General features: G+C 39.2%; 1 protein-coding gene across 3 annotated transcripts in view; it reads right to left on the bottom strand.

Annotated features, from left to right (window-relative positions):
- Nucleotides 1–22881, bottom strand: part of slc25a39 (solute carrier family 25 member 39) — a 31759-nt gene extending 8878 nt beyond the window's left edge. Inside the window, exons 1-6 of one of the 3 annotated variants that reach the window (XM_062983768.1) lie at nt 22615–22881; nt 6324–6357; nt 5879–5984; nt 5414–5473; nt 4569–4613; nt 563–672 (exon numbers count right to left, since the gene is read on the bottom strand). In XM_062983768.1, coding sequence (XP_062839838.1) covers nt 563–672; nt 4569–4613; nt 5414–5473; nt 5879–5972 — 309 coding nt within the window. In that variant the 5' untranslated portion in view covers nt 5973–5984; nt 6324–6357; nt 22615–22881. The remainder of the gene's footprint in view (nt 1–562; nt 673–4568; nt 4614–5413; nt 5474–5878; nt 5985–6323; nt 6358–22614) is intronic. The other 2 variants (XM_003222547.4, XM_008113281.3) reach the window with 2 other exon arrangements.
- Between the last annotated feature and the right edge of the window lie 1027 nt (nt 22882–23908).

The following is a 23908-nucleotide window of genomic DNA, read 5'->3' as shown; positions in this document are numbered from 1 at the left end:
AAATTTTTCAGAATCCCAACGCTGAGCCCAGGGGATCCCATTTAGAAGCAGGGCTCACTGTTTAAGAAATGGTGCTCTAGACCACTTGGCAAAAGGCAGGATTTTTTTTCTAATCTGCTTTCATTTCTATATTAATCATGAAGGAAAGTTTCCTCAAAATCTGTGACCACAAGTTATTACTCTCTTGAGCTGATAATGTCTGAAGGGTTATTTACAAGAACTTTATATTAGGCTACCATTAATTACATTAGGTTAGACCACACACACATATGTATGAAACAAATTCCAGGCAAGCCATCTGGAGGTCCATCACATACTACTACAGCAATTCTACTTTTTTAAAAGGCCATTCAGCCTATGATAAATAGCCTCCAGAACTCTTCAACCAACATAGCCATATTGTCTAGTGGACTTGGGCAGCTGCAGTCCCACCCAAAGTAACTTAACAAAACACTGAGCCCACCACATTTCTACTCAGGTGAACACATTGCTTTACACAGCTAACTCCTTGAGACTATGAAACTCCAAGAACTCCCATCTGACAGAAAGTTCAGTTCCTTACCAAAGTGCCAGTGAATTGAGTTGGGGCCTTATACCAGGCAGTGCAGCCATTGCCGTTCTGACACACATATAAGTGGTCCATCAGGCCATTGCAGTAAAGGAAACATTTCCCTGTGGAAGGGAAACATGGAAAAAAACAGAATGCTGTTCAGGAAAGGAGGAACATACACAATTAGCTGTTCATGCTTGGTAGTCCCCCTTCTATACATGTGTCTTAAAAAATCCACATTTTTTGCCTCTCTGAGTTCCCAAAAATATGATTGTGTAAATTCCATAGGTCTCAACAAGAACCACATTAAGAATTCATTTCTCAAAATAGAATCTGACCTCTTGAGAATCCAGTTTATAGCCTTGAGTGCAGGAATAAGTTCCAAGCATGCCGTTAATAGCTGATGCTCTCTCAAACACTAAGAAGAGACAGATGTACAAAGCAAAGGAGCATTTCTGGTGGTCAGCGGTTCAGTATCACTCATAGCTCCTTCTACATGCAGAGCTGGCTGAGATAGGCCATAGTTCAAATCCAGATCCGCCATAGCTGTTGTATGGTCTAAAGCAAAATGCTCTCTCAACTTTATTTTCAATATGGGAATATTGGGAATTTTCCCTGATCAAAAGCCTATCACCAGTGTATTCTTCTCCTTTCATCAGCAACCAAAACAAAGCAACCTTCAGAAATAGGACAGCTTATGGACCCCTAATATACAATATTGAATTTTTGGGAACATCTCTATTAAATATAAAGCGCTAATTGCATTTGTTTGCTGAATGTTTTTGCAATTAATTTCTAACCATTGTACAGGTATGTTTCATTTAACAAAGTAGATATGTTTATTTGTTTAATGGAAATTTTGGTACCAGAGGTAGAGATAACATGGAAAGTTTAGAATAGATTCCTACACCACAAAAAAAGAAAAGCAATTCAACATTTTAGCAAAGAAAAAAAAAAAGCCCCAACCTGTTCCAAACTAGCATCATGAACTTTGTAGTTTATATAAAAAAGCTTCTTCCAAAAATAATCTCCTTTATCTTTTACTAACCCCCACGTTTGTTATAATTTCTGTTTTGGTATCCACACACATAAATCTATGTATTTTGTTAGCTTCTTTAGCTTCTTTGTGGGGCAAACGTATCCTTCACTTTTTTTTTACAATTTCCATTTTTGTGGCAAAACGTTCCAGTAGGATTGCTTAGAGTAAAATCTCATTCTTTCTCATCTCAAGCTATATTCCATTGTTTACTGAAGACATGTTGCTGCAACCCAACACTGAAAGTCTACCTTTCTCCAGCCCTTTTTCATTGTCCCCCTAATGATGCAAAAAAACAAAAAACTCTTCCAGCTAGACAAAAGACAGAGTACAGGGCTTCCATAAGAAGACTTTGGTATAAAAGAATTTCTTTGACAGAGGCTCTGAAAACTGAGCTATGCCATATGAAGAGACTGATATAACTCCCTTGTGGCAACAGTTCCGCCACTGTCTATTTCCTGGCACAATTCAAAGCAGTAATTATGATGTACAAAGCCCAAATGGGTTTAGGCTATCTCCCTGAAATATTCAGGAGAGGCCCTTCTGTCAACCACCACCTGTAGAGGCATGTCTGGCAGTAAGAAGCCAGAGTTATGTCCAAACATGATTCTTCATGCTCAAGACATATTATGTTGTGTATCATACCCTAATAATAACTTTATTCTTGTAAACCGCCTCCATCTCCCCAAAGGGACTCGGGGCGGTTTACATAAGAAAAACAGTCCATAAATTTAAAACACAATATAATAACATAGTTATAAAACAACATAACATGACAATTATTAAAACCAGAGCCCTCCAGCTTCTGTTGGAATACCATCAGTCCCTGGCAGTTGGGAATAAAGGTAGTAATCTAATTCCCCAAAGGCAATATCGAACACATCACTCCTAATACATATCTGTTTCCTTTCATTAGAGCACAGGTTCAGGGAAATCGTAACACTTATAATGGTACACAGAGAGAACACACAAAACTCTAGATGTAGAGCATGGGAAGAATCTTCTACCCATCTCTACTACATGCAGTGTTTTCTGTGCTATCTGATGCTCAGCTCAGCATAGCACCCTGAGATGCTCAGCTTTGTTTCAAAAACAAGTATTGTAGCTGGCATAGTTATAGAGGAAAATGTTTCTGGACTTTTTCCCTTCCCTCACTTCCTATTGAGTAAAGTTGCAAAAAAAGAGAGAGAGAGATCAGATCTGGAAATCTCACATTACGAACTAGAATGACTTTTTAAAAAATCAAACATATTTGAAATTACGGTAGGTCTTCCACATTTGTTGAGATTACAGTCACAGAACCCACTTGGAAAAACCATATATTAAAAAGGTGTGTTTTTCACTTGAGATAACAGCTCTCTAGGAATCTCTAGTCTTCCACTGAAATTCTGTCAATATTGGTGAGAGGTTGACTACAATTACATTGGAAGCATTAGAGCTTCTAGAGATACGTACCATATTAGTCAAATCCCTGAGTAAACAAATCCACAAAAATAAAACCCACAAATGAAAGCCGACTTTATTCTGCATAATCAATCCAAGAATTCAAACTGGGGCAGAGCAAACTGCATGCAAACCACACATCACTCCAATTACATGCATCTCAAGTCCAGCAAAGACTCCAAGGTGAAAGATAACCCAAGATTTTATAGATGAAGCAGTAGACAAGAGAATGCTGTTCTCTAACATAATGTAACACTTATGTTAGAAGCAAAGAGTGAATCTTCAGATTCAGAAATCCCTAATCCATGCAACTACTATTGTAGATACCCTCAGAGGGAGCAGGAGCAGCAGGTTGTCACCTTCACCATGCCTAGCTTCATCAAAGAACCCCCGTACCTCCACCTATTATTGTTGAGGCTGCTGGGTAGAGAAGATGCAGAAGTCCATTTAATTTAACTTAGATCCAGCTCCACAAGTTCTTGAATGGCCAAACATTAACTTTGTAATTTAGAAACTAGTGCTTGAATTTGATATTTTCCTTAGTCCTGATTTTTCCCCTTTTGTGATATCCTTTAAGTAGCTATGCTAAGAGAACTGACTGATGTGTTTAATTGTTCATATGTACTGTCATCTGAAATTACTTTGATAAAAATTACTTGAACAAACCAGGGCCTTTGGCTTTAAAAAGAACTCCCAGAATTATCATATATACTCATTAATAAGTTGATCTCATGTATAAGCCAAGGACAAGTTATGGGGACAAAATTAGGGATTTTTATACGATCCTTGAATAAGTCCAGGATAATACTGTGGACAGCAGGAAGATTGCTGGAGGCCAGTTGTCCCTGCTGCCATTGGCATTTTCGAATGTCTGACATTTTTTGAATGACTGTTATTCAAATAAGCAAGAAACTACACCACAGCAGAAAGAGTACAAGGGCTCAATGCTTCTCTAAGGTCCTTCTAGGAAGGAATAAGTTCTTGCTTTTTGCTCTTCAATTCAGAGAAAGGGGTGATCCCCTTTTTAAAATAAGAGTTAAGGTATAGTACTTACAGTGACCCGTGGTCCAGTTTTGGGGGTTTATTTTTTTGACTAAATTTTCTAAATATATGCATGAGCATATAGGGTAAATATAGACCATTTTATTTTTCTGGACAGCGAATTTATATCTCCTCTTTTCAGAGAATCCTTGGCTATGATTATTGTTACAAAAATTCTGAAATAGGTCAGAACTATCCCCATAACTGAAATAGGCTGATGGAATAACTTGTCAAAGCTGCCATATGAGCAACTCAAATACAGAATATATTAACTCACTATTTCAGCCACCATGCTACATTACAGTTTTTTACAGATACAAAAATAAATATTTCCAAGAATGAATTAAATGAACTTTTTTTTCTACAGCAGAAATGGGGGAGGAGGGAGAAAGAATCTACAATACTCTACTTTGGAGTGTGAGTAGTAAAGAGGTCAGAGCTGCACCCATACAAAGCTGGTAATAACAGCTGGGATGGGAAAGGACCTGAAATACTCACATCTGGCCTGCTGAATGCTCCACGGTATAGACTGTACTGACAACACTGAAAGACACAACATGGACATACTTAGTAATAGGTGGGGAGGGGGACAAATATCTATGGGGACACGAGGACCTTTGTTTGAGGCTGAAGTTGAAAGCAGCCCTTCAGCAGTGATACAAAAAAAACCCCACAGTACAAATGGTTATTTTTTCCCATGCATTGGGCTAGTTTAGTTGCTTTTAAAGAGCAAATTTGTAGACCTTTCTCTTATGGCAATGTGCCTGAAATTCAGCAGCCAGTGCCAAGTGAAACTCCATATATTTCAAAGCCAGGAAGGTTGTTCAACAGTTTGGCGATACCATTTTTAAATAAGACATTGAGAAATATAAGCGACGGATATTTAATATGTGCAAGAGAACTGACACAATGAAGTCAAACCCCATTAAGAAGAGTTACAAACCATACAGACAAAATTAAGGCACTCCAGTTCTGCTCAGCATGGTACATGCATAGTACTTATTCACTCACAATTATATCCCACAAGTGAACTTCATAGAATTCCATGAAGTTCACTTGTGGGATATAATTACAAGTGAATATGAAAAGCAGTCATTATAGTCTGCAGAGATATTACTACACAGACATACACACACAGAGACATTTATTAATAGGAAGGACAGGATTTGTACACAGAATGTCCTGTATTCCAAAGCTTTTCAGATCAAGGAAGACATTAGATGCTTTTAGATGAGATCCAGGCTCCCTCTGTTCTTCTTTCTGCAAACCCAGAGGAAATTAATCATGGCCAACAGCATTTTCTTCCCTATTGGCTCTTGATGGGCTAAGAAAAAATAACCTACCTTTGGAGAATGGTGTCCTTTGAGCCTGTAGTCGGATCTTTACTACATCCAAGGGTGTAACTAAAAACGAACATCAAAATGTTTGGTTACAACTTTTGTGGTGTAGGACTGGGTAGTATGGTACAGGAAAAGGAGACATAGGATCACCAAAGGCATATAATAGAATTTCAGACTGCATGTACACCTTCACCATCTTCAACTGCCATTTCACTAGCAATTGAGTAGGTGGGAAGCAGCCAGCAAGACATAGCTACATCGTGTCTCATCTATGTTTTACATTATATTTATTTTATGTAGATTGCAAGCCTGAGGGAAAATTAATATTTTGTAAGCCACTCTGAGTGCCTTTGTGGCTGAAGAGCAGAGTAAAAACTCTCTAAATAAAAATAAATCCATGCTATAACATGCACCCACAATACTCAAAGTAGTGAAGAAGAAAACGCAGAACAAATGAAGGATACTTACCAAACAGAGAGGTGAAGAGGGCCCCTGTCCCAGATGCCAACATTTGCTGGACAGGGGTGATGCCCGCCATACATACAGATGAATTTTCAGCCATTATGCAGTTCACCTGTAAAACACAAAGTTTGTGCCTTGCAGAGTTACCAGCAATCATGTCTTCAGCAATCCCCATATCATTTCAGACTCAAAACGGTCATGTAAAATTAGACTAAGGTAACTACTCATGTACAACTCGATCTCATGTATACGTTGATCAGAGCCCAAAATTATAGAGTTTGACATGTCCCATGGATAAGTCGAGACTTATTCTGTGAAAAAGAGAAAACACTAATGCCACCATCAATTCCTTGCCCAGGCATCAAAAAAAGGCTGGAAGAGGTGCCATGGCAAAGAGAGTAGAACAGGCCGGTGTTTCTTTAGGTACTATGGGAGTAAATTAATCTCTTGCCTTTTGCCGTTCTATTCAGAGAAGAAGATGGTTCCTTTAAAAAAAAAAAAAACCAAGAGTTAAGCTACAGTGCTCATGCTTACCAATGGATAAATCATGTCAGGACCTTTGGGTCAATTTTTAAACTAAAATTTCTAGACATGTATAAATATGGAAGAAGCAGTGGGCAGGAGTATAAAGGTTATATTCGATCCCCCAGCAAAACCCGTTAAGAGCTCAAGCCTTGCAGTACAGTACTTTATTATGCAGCGGTACAATATGCACAAAATAGTCTGCAGATGAAGAATGCAAATTAAAAGTAGAAAGGCAAGCAAAGAGCATTTATATTATATATTTATAATGCATATCTTATTTGTTTAATAAAACTGAATCCCTTCTGACTAAACATGGCTCACAATAAACATATATTCTATCCTAGTAACAGATTCACAAAACTACAGCCTGATGTTAAATTTCACTTAAAATAAGCAGTAGACAAAGCAATGTGTTCAACTGAAACCTCAGTGAATTTTTAAAAGCTAATAAAACACAGATGTAGCCAAACATAGTTATTTTGGGAAGAACTTCTATACAGGGGCCTTCAATGAGAAAATAGAGGTTTTCTACTACCCCCACATATGCTATCACTGTGCTGAATCTAAAATCACCGTCAAGGTATGAATTTGGTCCTTTAGATAGAATGCAAATCTGTATAATTTGAATTCATCTCTCCAGATCAACCTCCACTGTGACTAAATTAAGCTTCAGATTAATTCACCACAAAATGGCCTCGAAGCCACAGCATCCCTAGAATTAGTAGCTACAAAACAATAGCTGTGTATCACCTAACATGGCATCTTTGGATTACTTCCCCAGACATTTTAAAAAGACATTAAACAATAAACCTCCTCATCTAGTCTAAAAACATGACTACATACTGCTTTCAAAATGGTCACAACACTTGAAAGGAATCTGAATTTGAAACACAATTGGGCTTCTTCCAGAAAACGTCACAATTTTGTCAGATACAGATAGCTAGGGTAATACAACACACTAGAAATACCTGTTATTCATTTGCTTTTAATATATAGTAGGCCCTTGTTATCCGTTGGTGTTTGCTTTCAGGATCTCTTATGATTACCAAAACGTATGGATGGACAATTTCATACACTGACATAGTGAAATGGCATATTGCATGGTAAAATCAAGGTGTTTTTTTTTTTTTTTTGGACTAGCAGTGAATGGTGGAATCCATGGATAGGGAGGAACTGCATACAGAATCAAAAAACTGTTCCACATACATTTATATATATGCTGCCTTGAGTTCCCTCCGGGGTGGAGAAAGACAGGGTAGAAATGCCGGAAATAAATAATAAATACATTTATTCATAAAATAAACTGGCTCTAAAATTGGTTGATTAACTTTACAGTAAGTTGGTGCAGGATCTGTTTTCTGAAAAAGCACCATTGTCTGTTCTGTACTGTGGCAACATGAAATTGGCTTCAAATTTGGATGCCACAGGCAACTGCCCTACATTATGCACATACAATGCTTAATGGTCTCAAATGTACTGGCACGTTCTTTGCACAAAACCCTTTTGACTACTATCCAATTCTGCAGCAACCACTCCCAACTGGAGTGCTTTTCCTCCCAGACAGTTTTAGCTGACAAATATTATCTTCGGAGCCACATGAAAGGGGAGTGGCTGCTTATATGTCTTATACAATCAGCATTTCAGATGGCGGCAGGAAGATGTGATAAGCAGGAACTACTTCATGCCTTGCAGAAAGGATTGGAATACAAGTGAAAAACTAACAGCTTATTGTTTGTGGAACAAACATTGTTCCGGTTGCATAATTTCAGAGGGGACTGTATCATTAGATTAATTACCAAACTGGCCTTTATTATTATTAATTTGGACAGAAAACCTGATTATATAAGAATAAACTGTTAATTGTACTGCAAGAAGGAAGCTCTTATACTCAGTAATGAAGCTACATTCAGGACTCCTTATTCACGGTCATTTATGCAGCAGCAAAATCACCTCTGTCCCATATTTTCTTAGTTCTTGCAGCGTCATCCTTCAACAGCACTTTATCGTGGAATCAGGGACAGAGGTAGTGCACAAGAGTTTTCATGTCATTCTCACAGCAACACAATGAAATAGATTGTACAATACTTTCAAACAATCCACTACCAATATTTAGTTTAGTGCTAATCCCAGCAATCTCTCTTTCTCCTTTCTTTCTCCTATTATCTCTCATCGTCTCTGCTATCACCAAATCTTCTATGCTAATAAATAAAAGTGTGTGTCCAGTTTGTTACTTCAGCACAGGGGCTCTCTCTCCTTTGTATCTGTCCTGCACATCTCTCTCCACCTCTTTAACACATATTAACGCACAAACATAGGTATTAGAAAAAGGTATACAGTCAGTTCTCTACATTCACTGGGATCCCCATGAAAGTGAAAAACTGAATTTCAAAATGCTACTTTCTTTAGTTGTGAGAGCATCCCTATAGGAATCTCTCACTCTTCCAGCATAATTCTGTGGTCAACGGCTGCTGGATGCTGGACAGAATTGCACTGAAGGACCTAGAGATTCTAGATAGGTGTTCTCACTAGGAATCCCTTGGTTCTCCACTAGGATTTATAGTCAATTTTAGGCTCAAGTTAATATAGAGTTGCACCAGAGGATCTACAAGCAGTGGTTCTCAACCTTCCTAATGCCGCAACCCTTTAAAACAGTTCCTCATGTTGTGGTGACCCCCAACCATAAAATTATTTTAATTGCTTATTCATAACTGTAATTTTGCTACTGTTATGAATCGTAAATATCTGATATGCAGGATGTATTTTCATTCACTGGACCACATTTGGCACAAATACCCAATACGCACAAATCTGAATGCTGATGAGGTTGGGGGGGGGGGGGGTGATTTTGTCATTTGGGAGCTGTAGTTGCTGGAATTTATAGTTCACCTACAATCAAAGAGCATTCTGAACTCAACCAACGATGGACTTGGGCCAAACCTCCCACACAGAACCCCCATGACCAGCAAAAAATACTGGAGGGATTTGGGAGGAATTGACAATGATTTAGGGGAGATGTAGTTCACCTAACTCCGCAGAGCACTGTGAACCCAAAACGGCAATGGAACTGGACCAAATTTGGCACAAATACCAGATACACCCAAATTTGAATGCACTCTCCCTCGTCTGTGCATTCACACCACACTGCCATGCACCACGCAGGCCTGCTCTCCCCTCCCCACTTGGAGTCTCAGAAATAGCCCTCCCCTTGGCTGAGAAGCCAGTCAATCACAGCAGGAGGAGGGCTTTTGGTGGTAGTATTGGCTGTCTATTTCCAAAATGAAAGAGAAGGACAGGCAGAGATCTTCAGCCTTCTCTCACAAAGGGGTTCCTAAGACCATCATAAATGTGTTTTCTGATGGTCTTTGGAGACCCCTCTGACACCCCCCTCATGACCCCCCGGGGTTCCGACCCCCAAGTTGAGAAACTCTGATCTACAGATTCTTAGAGAACATTTTAATAAAATCCATTAAATGGTTTGATGTAAGGTTGCAGTATCATGTAATTCTCTCTCTTTGTGAAGAACACAACAGCCACTAATACAGTTCTTTATCCCCTTATCTCAGAAATGCTGAAAACAAAGGTGTAGAAATGTCTAAGTACAGGCTGCAGTGCTGACTACCTCAAGACATTTATGGCAGCATTATAGCACCACCTGGAATGCAGGTGGGCACAATTGGCAGCTTATCCAAGAGCAACTTCTGCTCGCCATGGGTGAGTGAGCACCAGCTAAAGCTGCAGCAATGTAATCCTCTTCGTGCCAAAAGCAAACAAATGAGCAGAAATTCCACAAGTTCTGTATTGATCAGGAATATAAAATTCAGGGTATTTCCAGCCTCTCCAATTCCAATCCTTTATGGCAGACCAGTATAAGGCAGCTCACAGGCAAGCTCTTATCTCATGCGAGCACAACACTAAATGTAACTGACAGACACACTTCATTTTCACATTAAAGTACAGACTACTCCCAGCCCCACCTGGAGGTGTCAGCATGCATCACATATGCTAGCGGAATTAATACTAATACATTGCACATGTATGCACTTTGAAATTAGCAGGTGGTGCTCAGCAGTTTTGTCGCAAGGGGATGAATGAAAGATTAGGAACGGCTTTCCATTTTAAAGATAAGAATCAAAATCCTAATATTCACTAAGGTGATAAACCAATGTCTATGCCAGGGGTCCCCAAACTAAGGCCCTCCAAGGTCATTTACCTGGCCCCCGCCCTCAGTTTTATAATATAATATTTTATATCAGTTTTAATAATATAATATACTAGCTTTGCCCGGCCACGTTTTGCTGTGGCTTATGCTTTCAGAGTGTTGCTCTTTATTTACTGTCCTGATTTTAGAGATTATATTGTTCTGTATTATTATTAATCACTTTGAATGCGATTTCCTGCTTCCTGGCAGAATGGGGTTGGACTGGATGGCCCATGAGGTCTCTTCCAACTCTACTATTCTATGATTCTATATCACAGTAATTATTACATATTACATTTATAATCTTATATTATCTGTTTAGAACTGGATTATATGAGGCCCCTTCTTCACAGCTCTATAAAATGCACACTGAAGTGGATTATATGGCAGTGTGAGTCCAGATAATCCAGTTCAAAGCAGATAATATAAGATTCTAAATGGGTTATATAGCTGTGTGGAAGGGCCTTGAGTCTACACTGCCATATAATCCAGTGCAAATTACCGTGTTTCCCCGAAAATAAGACAGTGTCTTATATTAATTTTTGCTCCCAAAGATGTGCTAGGTCTTATTTTCAGGGGATGTCTTAATTTTCCATGAAGAAGAATTCACTTTTATTGTTGAACAAAAGAAATGAACATTTATTATATACTGTACAGTAGTTATCATCACAAACCAGCATAACCAGACAAACTGTGAATCCTATCAGTAATTTCTTGTTATTACCAATATTTCCATGTACAACAATCTATAGTATGTACATTTACCGATCCTGCATGCTCGGGTGTTCTGTTTGGCGAGCATAATTCCAAACAAAAACTTTGCTAGGTCTTACTTTCGGGGGAGGCCTTATATTTAGCAGTTCAGCAAAATCTCTACTAGGTCTTATTTTCTGGGGATGTCTTATTTTCAGGGAAACAGGGTAGATAATCTGTGGAAGAGGCCTGAGGCCTAAGTCTGCCTGTCCCGTGGGCTGAGTTGGTTGCTAGGAGACCAAGTAGGCAGAGATTAGTCCTCTAACTGGCAGCAATTGGATAAAAACAATTATTCATCTCCCTCTAATTAGGACTTTATTTTTATTTTCTTTTTGTTGTATCAACCTAGAGGTGTGGATGATGGGTTGTGTTGTCAAATTTCGAGGTTGGGGGGCCTGTAGTTTTGTTGTTTTGTTGGTCGCCGTGATGCCATCACTCATTTATATAGATTGTATATACATATAATATTGATAATAATCTTATTATTATCATACAATATAATACTAATAGTAATACCATATAATAATATTAATTATATGGTATTTATTACATCTATATATATAAAAGAGTGATGGCATCACGGCGACCCACAAAACAACAAAACTACAGGCCCCCCAACCTCGAAATTTGACAACACAACCCATCATCCACGCCTCTAGGTTGATACAACAAAAAGAAAATAAAAATAAAATCCTAATTAGAGAGAGAGGAATAATTGCTTTTATCCAATTGCTGCCAGTTAGAAGGCTAAGCTCCTCCAACTTGGTCTAGCAACCCAATAAAAAATAATAAAAAACACTAGAAAATAATTAAAAACACTAACAAATTAATACAATAAAATACTATAATAACAGAAAATAACTAAAAATAATACAAGGAAATAATAAAATATAATAATTGAAAAGATAACTTACAATTAAATTAATTAAAAAATACAAATGACGTCAAATAAAAATTACACAACAATTTTTAACCAATACCACCACCACTTTGCCACAGCAACGCGTGGCCGGGCACAGCTAGTATTATATAATAGTATAGTGGTATAGTTCAATATAGTAATACATAATGCTAATATTGTGTTATGCTAATAATATAATATATTTTATGTACATACAGCTGCTCTGAGTCCCCTTCGGGGTGAGAAGGGTGGGATATAAATGCAGTAAATAAATGCAGTAAATAAATAATTAATAATTAATTTTAGACTTAGGCTCGGCCAAAATTTGACATGACTTGAAGGCACACAACAACAACAATCCTAATTAACTTGACTATCTCATTGGCCAGTAGCAGGCCCACACTTTTCATTGAAATCCTAATAGGTTGATGTTGGTTAAAATTGTTTTCATTTTTAAATATTGTATTCTTTCGTTGTTGTTGTTGTTGCACTACAAATAAGACATGTGCAGTATGCATAGGAATTTGTTTGTACTTTTTTTTTTCAAATGATAATTCGGCCCCTCAACAGTCTGAAGGATTGTGGACCGGCCCTCTGCTTAAAAAGTTTGGGGACCCCTGGTCTATGCTGTAATATTTTACAGTGCAGATATGGAAAACACCAGACTAAATGCTACTTCAAAAAAGAAGAAGCCAAAAAGAAATTATATGCTAAGAAAAGTATTCCCCTTTTGTCTTTCCCTGAAAGCTAGTTTTGTGATAGCGTTTTTCATATAGAAGCACTTAGGTAACAACCCTGCGCGCGCACACACATACACACACACTCGTAGCAATAACACAGTCCAGAGGCAGGTTTATCACCCTTTTACTAAGGCAGTGGGGTTAATCAAGAGAGAGGGGTCAGTCGATCATCTGGTTCAATATCAATTGTGTAGGCTATGATCTTTTCTTTAAATCAGCACACCTCAAGCTATCTGATGAAGTATGGCAACAATATTTTTCCCCTGGGATGCTTGTACTATATCTGTGCCTGTTTTTTTTTCTCTTCCTCTTTTCTGAGCACTTTTGAGCAACATTGTTTTTAGCAGTACAAGTAGTTCTCTAAATACACTGAGGTGGCCCTTCTGGACTCAATGATGTACATTCAGACAAATATAAATGTGGGGAGCCAGTGCCATAAAGAATCACGGGAAACGAAAGGGATAAAGTTGCCACAAGTTAGTGATTTTACTCTGTCCACCTTCAATTTAAAGAGGTTTAATGCATAAAACCTAAGCAAAGGAAACCTAGAGAGGAAAAGAAAATCAGCTTGTGCATTGTGGGTAAGATTCTCATTTAAGTATTTCTGGAAGAATGTTCTATTCTTGCTATTCTGAAATCGGAAATGTTGTAAATTGGAGCAACACAAATTGAGACTTCCTTGGAACTTAACTTTAGAGTCTAAAGGTATGTGTTAGAAACTTGCGTAGTGTTCGGTTAACTGTATCAACCAAGTCGTTGAAGATCTCAGCGCAGGCTGAGGAAGTCACTGGATACCTATACACCATTTTTCAGCTTGGTTCCAGATCTGCAGTGCAGAAGTGATGACTATATCAGTCTGCATTACATGGATGCCCTAATCATACATTACTGATTACATGGATGAGTTAAACATTCCTGAGAAAATATGTAGAAAGTGAGCACTTACTGTGAAGTACTAGTAGGAAAAGCTATATGAATTATTCACTTCTCCTGCTTTTAAATTCATACAAGAACTGCTAATATTAAGTGCTATATATATAATTTATTCTATCCTCCGTTTTCATATCTGAATTTCCCAAAGTGATTGCTCAGCTCTAATTCCTGGTGAACATAATTCCTGGTGATTGCTCAGCTCTAATTCCAGGGGCTATAGCTTGGAACACACTATTTTTATTTTGCAAGTATGAACCAGAAGTACAGAACCTGAGTGGGCTTCAGTGTGGAGGTTTATGTGAATGCATGGAGGTTGTTGTCTGTATGCCAGTTTTGTTCAACCTTTTCCCCTATCTATACCTCATTAAAAAAACATAAATGTACAGCTATGAGGCATTTTAAAAAGCAGTATCAGTGAAATATATACAGTCTGTCCTCTCTACAGATTCTGCATCCATGGATTTAACCAACCACATTTTGAAAAAACAAATCTTGATTTTGCCACTTGACATAAGAGACATCATTATATTACACTACTCTATATAACTTGAGCATTCTTAGACTTTGGAATCCATGGGAGGGGGTCTTAAGAATCAAATCATAGTAGATATTGAGAGCCTATTGAGTCAAAACTTAGTTTTATATGTGAAATCATATCAAGAATAAAAACAGAAATTAATTTTAACTGCCTCACAACAGCTTAGTGTGCAATTATCTCAGAGCCTTGTCATTACATTCCTATTTCCAGATTTCTAACTGGAGCCGGCTATAGGAAGCACACAATGCCCCTATTAAAGCAGCTCCACTGGCTGCCGATAAACTGCCGGGCCCAATTCAAGGTGCAGGTTTTGACCTATAAAGCCCTATACGGCTCAGGCCCTACCTATCTCCGTGATCGCATCTCCCTCTATGAGCCAGTCCGGACCTTGAGATCATCCGGGGAGGCTCCCACCACCGTCTCAAGTGCGGCTGGTGGGGACGAGGAAACGAGCCTTCTCGGCAGTGGCCCCCCCGGCTCAGGAATGCACTGCCAAAAGAGATCAGGCAATCCCCTACATTATCCAATTTCCGTAAGGAACTGAAGACCTGGTGGTGTCGGCAGGTTTTTGAGTAATTACATTGGACTACCGCCGATTTTCTGGGCCTGAATATATTGCACAAGATTTCCCTTGCCTAAAATGATGCATTTTAATATATTGGGTTTATGGTTCCCATCCCCTTGATCTGGTCATGTGTTATTTATTGTTATAATTGTATTTTTTACTTTGTTTAATAATGTGTTATTATGTTGTTATATAATGTTTGTGTTGCTTTTATGACTGTAAACCGCCCTGAGTCCCATCCGGGAGATAAGGCGGTATATAAATAAAGTTTTATTATTATTATTCATATTATTATTCATATTATTATTCATATTATTACTATTTTACAGATGGGGAATTGGGGCTAAAAGACAGCAATTTGATGGGTGTCAACTTGTGAGAAACTTAATATCTTTGTCTTTCCCTTCTGTCTGAATCTTGCCCCAAAAGAATGTTCTTTTGCTATTCTGAAAGTTTGGTTTTACCCTATCATCATCTGGTTCAGTGCAGGGGAACCACTTATTTACAACCTATCAGCAAGAATCATATGAACAAAATCCCTTACTGTTTCTCACATGCTACAGCAGAGGCAAAACTTGTAGATGGCTTTAGGCTTTAAGGCTGCATAAGGCTCTGTAAGGTAGCATGTTTTACCCTGTTTTCCTGAAAATAAGACATCCCCATAAAATAAGACCTAGTAGAGGTTTTGCTGAATTGCTAAATATAAGGCCTCCCCCGAAAGTAAGACCTAGCAAAGTTTTTGTTTGGAAGCATGCAGGATCGGTAAATATACATACCATAGATTGTTGTACATGGAAATAAAGGTAGTATCAAGAAATAATAATATAAGAATAACTTTATTCTTGTATCCCACCTCCATCTCCCAGAAGGGACTCAGGGCAGCTTACACAGGGATAAGCCCAACAACAACATAAATTTACATATGAACAGAAATTTAAAACAGTAATTTAAAAACAGTATAGCAATAAAATATAATATAGAAATTCTTGAAAGGATTCACAGTTTGGTTATGCTGGTTTGTGATGACAACTACTTTACAGTAGATAATAAAATTTCATTTTTTAAACAATTCAACCATAAATGTGAATTCTTCTTTGTAGAAAAATAAGACATCTCCTGAAAATAAGACCTAGCGCCTCTTTGGGAGCCAAAAGTAATATAAGACACTGTCTTATTTTCGGGGAAACAGGGTATGTTAGCTTTCCCCAGTTTGATGCATAACTCACAATCAGTTGACTGAGGCTTATGGGAACTGTACCCCAATACTTTTCATCGGATTGGGACAGTTTTCCTAACTGTCTGCATACTGAAATCCTCTAGCTAACTTACTGTTAAAAGCCACTGAAGGTACAGCAAGATTGCTGCCCTTCAAAGAATTTGGATCACACTTCTCATGGGGCCTTGTCATACTGACTAGGAGCTCTGGGAGCTCTAGTCAAAAACATCTGGAAAGCCTCAGATTGCCTGTTCAGCCTTTTTTAAAAAATCACAGAGTTGCCTCTGATTATGACTGAAACATGAATGAAGAGATGTCATTAGATGCATGCCCTGTTATGGTCCTCCCATAGGGATTTTGTTGATCACTGTGTAAACAGAGCATGGGGCTATATAGGGCTTTAATCTGATCAAACAGGAAGTTTCTGTTGTTAATAGTCCATTTATTTTCCTGTTTGCCTAAAACAATAAAAGTGATTTGACAGAGCTACCCATACATTTTAGAGCTGAGCTAGGATTTGAAATGAGCCTGAAGCATAACACTCCTTGTCTGCTGTACCTCATTGTTCTATGGAGTTTCAGGAATTGTGCCACATGTATCTATGAGAATTCCTTTGGCATTTGGAAAGAGTCTATTTGTACTACAGACATAATCAAATCTTCTGTTGGGTAATCCTGGGAAAAGCAGCTGTGTGAGGAACATGAGGCATTCCTAGCAAAGTCTTGTAGGACCCTCATCAATTCACAACTCCGTGGCTGCTTTCAGGAAAACCATTATAGGTTAAAAGGCCCTTTAAAAATCCGGTTCAACATTTAAGTGCTTCAGTTGCAAAACTAGATTCTACAAAGTATCCATGGCTGATCAAACAGAAGACGGAGAAAAAGTAACAAGATATATTTGCTTTACTTAAAATGAACCGTCTCTCTATGTGGCAAAGCCGCAAGATTTTGTTCACATTTCTGCTTACTGCTTCTGCAGTAGTGCATACCATGGAACAATAATTAGAAGTAGACAATTACGGTCTGTGAACACTAAAACTACTGAGCGTGTTTATCTGAAAAACCATTTGAAAAAGCCATTAATTTTACAACTTCCTATCAAAAAACATTCCACAACAGTGCAGACTTCAATACACATCTGCAATCTTTAATAAATGCAGTAAAAATAGCAAGCAGTTGAATAATTAATGCACCATTTATCTATAAAATCACAAGAATATGCTGCAAAATATATTAAATATTTACCTTGCAGTCATATGTCAAGGAACAAATTATGCCCTGGCTAATAAGCTTCCTAAGTTTCTTTATACTGGCTCATATCCAAAGAAAAACATGTCTCCCTAGTCTTGACCTCCAAATGACTGATTTTTCTATCATAATTTACAACTCACTGGGTCTATTTGGAGGCCACACATAATCTCAGCAATAAAGAACAGCATTCCAGTGGAAAAATAATTACTGAGATCAAAGTACAGTAGAATCTCACTTATCCAACATTCGCTTATCCAACGTTCTGGATTATCCAACGCATTTTTGTAGTCAATATTTTCAATACATCATGATATTTTGGTGCTAAATTAGTAAATACAGTCATTACTACATAGCATTACTACGTATTGAACTACTTTTTCTGTCAAATTTGTTGTATAACATGATGTTTTGGTGCTTAATTTATAAAATCATAACCTAATTTGGCATTTAACAGGCTTTTCCTTAATCTCTCCTTATTATCCAACATATTTGCTTATCCAACATTCTGCTGGCCCATTTATGTTGGATAAGTGAGACTCTACTGTACCTCGTGCCTGAATATATTTCTCATTTTTTGACTTATATGCTCCTGAGAGTAAAGTTAGGGATATGAAGTCATCCAGATACTGCCAGATTATACGAGACAATATGACTGGCCATTCATTTGCAATGCTGATTGGTCTGAGATTACTAAAGTCCACCAATTTCTGAAGGGCTATATGTTACATCCCCCTGCTTTAAATCAGTGGTTCTCTAATTTTATCACCATATGTTGTAGAGTTCAACATCCAGCAGCAGCAGCACCCAGTATAACCAGTGGTCAAAGATTTTGGAAGAATGACATTTGAGATCACTGCCCTTTTCTTGGCATCAGTGCAGAGGTGAGCAGAAGACAGAATGTAATCCGTTACTGGATCACAGAAGTCATTTTTGAATCATTAAAACCCCATTAACACTGTTCATTTAATGCAGTTTAAAGCTAGCTTCAAGCTGCAGCGGCCAGACAATGAATTTCCAAAAAAGCACATGAAAGAATGTTCCTAATATGTATCAGTGCTCTGTGATTTGTGTAATCATCATCCAGGCCTCAAACTGGTTCCAGGATTTCCTATGTAATCTGCACAGCAAAACCACTTTCTTCAATACTGGTTTGAAACTGTAATAAATGGTCAGTGTAGATGGGGCTCTCATCAATAAATATCACTTAGCTATTAAATCTTAGAGCCTCACAGTTCCTGGGATTCTTGCATAACATGCTGGATTATTATCAGACCCAGAAAGCCTCTTTTTATACTACTTCTAAAGAATTTATACTGAGAGTGCTTTAATACAGATTACATAAGCACAACTGTTAAAAAATTCTGACTTTGCATTCTTGTTTAGTACACCAATGGGCTACAGGAATGCTAGGTAGACAAATTCTGTGTGTTCTGGACCAAAGTCAAATATATGCTTATCTAATGGCAATTTCCTTCCTTCCAAAGGTGGATTAAGAGTTCCTGAGATGAAGAGTACAAAGAACATTAGGTGAAAGAAGGCCCCTTGTGCTTACACCTTTCAAATTAAATTGCAATGAAAATAGTCTAATTATATAAAACAATACTGTGTCAAAGAACAGTAACGCAGTAAAATAATCCCTTTAGCATTTTTATAAGTGACTCTGAAGAAATCCAACTACTTTTTTGTTGGCACCAATCTATATATATAAAAGAGTGATGGCATCAGGGCAGCGGACAAAACAACAAAACTACAGGCCCCCCAACCTTGACATTTGACAATACAACCGATCATCCATGGCTCTAGGTTGATACAACAAAAAGAAAAGAAAAATAAAGTCCTAATTAGAGGGAGAGGAATAATTGTTTTTATCCAATTGCTGCCAGTTACAAGGCTAGGTTCCGCCCACTTGGTCTCCTAGCAACCTACTCAGCCCAGGGGACAGGCACAAGAGTTTGGAGAGATCCCTAAAGGCCATCCAGCCCAACCCTTTCTACTATGCAGCAGGACACAATCCAAGCATTCACAACACATGGACAACATATAAATACTATACAATACTACACAGGGACATAGACCCCCTCTATCCTCACCACTTTCACAGTACACAAACAACCAAATGCATACTAAACATAAGGACAACCATACAACAGACATTCAATACCACCTCTACCTCAACAAGTTCTTACCAACACCACCAGACAACGCCACAGCAACGCGTGGCCGGGCACAGCTAGTACCATTATATAAAAAAGTGGTAACCTAACACTAGACACAAAAACACTTTAGCAAATATCTTCTTTGGTGCATTAGGTGCCACAGAAACAGTGGCTATCATACCACTACTTTGTTACTAGAGGTATGAACCTCTCCACCCATCCCTCTGCTCTTCCTGCCTTTTAATCTGGACTTACCACGGGACAACTATTCTTTCATGTAAAAACTGAAAAACAGACTTCAAGCTAAATTCCCACTCACAACTCTCCATGCTAACAGGGGCTGTTATGTGGCTCGTTAACCAGCTCTACTAGCCACATTACTCAGGAAATCAAACTTGCTCCTTACTGCTATACCAACTCTATACGGAGCTAGAAGATGTGCTGTTTGCAAGCTCCTAATCCTACATTTCTCACTTTCACACATGGAGTTAGAAAAAGATGAACTAGAAGTCTTAATGAGCAAACCCCACAGTATTTCACATTTCTACAATGTGTGTCAAGTCTTACTTTGTTGACTTATGAAGACCAGAAGGTGAAACTATCACATGGTTTTCTTGGCAATAATCAAATGGGGGTTTGCTTTCGCCTTCTTCTGAATGCTGTGTCAAAGAACAGTATTTCTTAGTGCTTCTTCTGAGCCTCAGAGAATGCAACTTGTCCAAGGAATCCAGTGAGTATTCAAAGGCTGGTCTCCACAATGACACAAAGCCATTCTAGTCCAACACCCAAACCACTACTCTAAGCTGGCTATTTAAGTATATTACTTCATGAAAAGGCTGAAACAATATGCACTTATCCTTTTCAGGACATACAGAATTCCTAAGATTAGATTCAGTTACACTCTTACATATCCTATTACTAAATCTAAGTCAGTGGCTATGCTGGAACAAAGAACTCCGTAAATTATTAGATAGCTGTTCTTAGGAGCCAATAGATTCATGGTCAATAGGTTAAATGAAGGCTACTAAAACTGACAGCTCAATGAGTTTGTGTCCTTGTGTTCAGGGACAGCATACGCTAGGGAGGAAACAGAGGGAATCCACTGCTCACATTCTCTGCCTGTGGCTTTCTTCTGTTTATTTAGTTGGCCAACAGCTGGGAAACAGAAGAAGGGTTATAGGGATGTTTTCTTCTTCATTTCCATCTCACAAAGTTCTTACCAGAATAAGATGTATCCAAAATCCCATAAACAGCCCCTCCGTCCCAAATACAGAATTAGCAAAGTGAAAACTACAGAAGGCTCCTGTACTTTTATTGATTCTATCCTCTCAGCCAGTGTGATTTAGTAATTTGAGTATGACTCTAATTTAGTGATTCAAGTATGACTTTGATTCCCCAGTCAGCCATAGAAACCCACTGGGTGATCTTGGGTAAGTCACATAAGCTGGATAATTCTGCACTGCCATATAGTGCAGTTTGAATCTCCATTATATGGTCAGTGTAGACACATATAATGCTGTTAAACTACACTGAATTGCATTCTGTGGGTTAACACTGACATTATTATTATTATTATTATTATTATTATTATTATTATTATTATGTTTGGTTATACCCTGCTCTTTCTCTGCAGAAGGAGACTCAAAGCAGCTTACATCAAAAGCATTTTGGTACAATTTAAAATCTACAAATAGATTCAAACTGCATTATATGGTAGTGTAGATCCAGCCATGCTATCAGTCCTAGAAACCCCAGTGATATGTCCAACATAGGGCTCTTCCACACAGTCATACAACCCAGAATATCAAGGCAGAAAATCCCACAATATCTGCTTTGAACTGGGTTATCTGAGGCCCCTTCCACAAAGCTGAATAAAACTCCCCATTTTCTACTTTGAACTGGAATATATGGCAGTGTGGACTCAGATGACCCAATTCAAAGCAGGTGTTGTGGGATTTTTTGCCTTGATATTCTGGGTTATATGGCTGTGTGGGAGGGCCCTTAGAGTTGCCATTAGTTAAGAAACAACTTGAAGGTACATTACCACAACTCTCAGCCTCAAAGGAAGACAAAGGCACCACCTCCTTGAAAAAATTATGCCAAGAAACCCCCATAATAGGGCCACCATATGTCAGGAACAATGTGAAATCATGACACAAGAAGAGGCGATCCCAGGAGGTGTTGCTTGTCACCTGAATATGCAACATACAACACTTGCTGAAAACTCATCTTCTACATACATATATACATAACTCAGACCCAGGCTGATCTTGGAAACTAAACAGGATGGCCCAGGATAGCATATAGATGGATGGCTACCAGATGCCGCAGGCTGTATTTCAGAGGAAGGAACCAGCCAAGCCATTTCTGAATATTCCTCACCTGAGAAAAACCTTATGAAAAATGCATGGGGTTATGATGAGTCGGCAGGCGATTGAAAGGCGCGTGTGCGCACAAGATCTGACCTGGGTCTTTGCCTGCCAAGTGCTGCAGGGTTGAACTTTCTGAGCTTGGGAAAGGCGACTTTTTTAGACTGTCATTCCAAGAATCTCCCAGCCAGCATAGCTGGTTGGGGGATTCTGGGAATGACAGTCCAAAAAAAAAAAAGCCACCTTTCCCATGCTCAGAAAGGCTATCAAGAAACAATACTGTATTTTAGAGAATGGAACTGGGAAAACCATCCCAATTATCTAAGAAACCCTTATAAAATGTGTGTATACCTCACAACCTTTGAGGATGCCTACCATAGATGTGGGCGAAACGTCAGGAGAGATTGCTTCTGGCACATGGCCATACAGCCCGGAATATGCACAACAACCCTTATAAAATGTTTTGGGTCGTCATAAGCCGACAGGAGCACAACTATGGGAGAGGCAGGAACCCTCTGTAGTTGTGAAGCTCACAACACCAAAGGCACACAGACACAAGGCCCTCCAGCCATCACTTTGCCTCCCTTCTCCAACTCACCTTCGCTCACGTACTCAGCGTTGCCATGTGCGCGCCTGCGGCCTTCTCCCCCGGCCCAGCGGCGGAGGCCTCCAGGAGAGCCTGGAGAAGAAGAGGAGCGGCAATGCCTCCTCCAAGGAAGCCCATTTGCCGCCTACTTTCTTCGGAGGGGGAATCAAAGGTCGGTCCGCTGCTAAGAAACAGGCCCTGTCGGTCGGCCGGCCAGCCAAACGGCCCGCCCCTCGCCCTGAGGAGCTGTTTTCGGATTGGCCAATGGAGACTGCGGCTGAGCTTACTAGACGGAAGACTCCCGGAAATAGCGCTTTGGCAGTACCTCCTGTCAGGGTGGCGCAATGGCTCATGGGATTGATGAAACAGCGAGGTGGAGGAGCGTTCCCTAGGACTCTCAAAGCACATCCGAAGCCATCGCGAATGAATTCCATACATTCATGTAGAATTAATGCAGTTTGACACCTGTTTAATTTCAATGACTTCATGGAATGTAGTCATAGGAGTGGCCGTTTTACAAGGGCTCCAGCCTTCTCTGCCAAAGAGTGCTGTTGCCTCACCTAAGTGAAAACCTGAAGGTTTCATAACAGAGAGCTATGGCAGTTTAAAGTGGGTCAGGTAAAGGTTAAGTCCAGTCATGTCTGACTCTGGGGGTTGGTGCTCATCTCCATTTCTAAGCCGAAGAGCCGGCGTTGTCCGTAAACACCTCCAAGGTCATGTGGCCAGCATGACTGCATGGATTGCCGTTACCTTCCCGTCAGAGCAGTACCTATTGATCTACTCACATTGGCATGTTTTCAAACTGCTAAGTTGGCAGAAGCTGGAGCGAATAGCGGGCGCTCCCTCCGCTCCCAGGATTTGAACCTGCGACCTTTCGGTTTGTGGGTCAAGCTGTATTAATTCTGCAGTCTAGATACATCCTAACAGGGCATTCAACTTGTTTCCTTCATAATTTATGTGGTTCTTTAGATTAGGTGATTGAATATTATCTTGTTAATATTATTTTAGGGATCCCTTAGTGGCACAATAGGTTCAACTGCTGAGCTGCTGAACTTGCTGACCAAAAAGTCGGCGGCTCAAATCCGGGGAGCAAGGTGAGCTGCCACTGTTAGCCCCAGCTACCAACCTAGCAGTTAGAAAAAACGCAAATGTGAGTAGATCAATAGGTAGTGCTCTGGCGGGAAGGTAACAGCGCTCCATGCAGTCATGCCAGCCTCATGACCTTGGAGGTGTCTACAAACAACTCCAGCTCAACGGCTTAGAAATGAAGATGAGCAACAACCCCCGGAGTTGGACACGACTAGAC

Source organism: Anolis carolinensis, chromosome 6 (assembly GCF_035594765.1).
Source record: "Anolis carolinensis isolate JA03-04 chromosome 6, rAnoCar3.1.pri, whole genome shotgun sequence".
In the NCBI taxonomy this organism is placed as follows: Eukaryota; Metazoa; Chordata; class Lepidosauria; order Squamata; family Dactyloidae; genus Anolis; species Anolis carolinensis.
The sequence above is the reverse complement of the archived record's forward strand: the minus strand, read 5'-3'. Positions and strand labels throughout refer to the sequence as shown.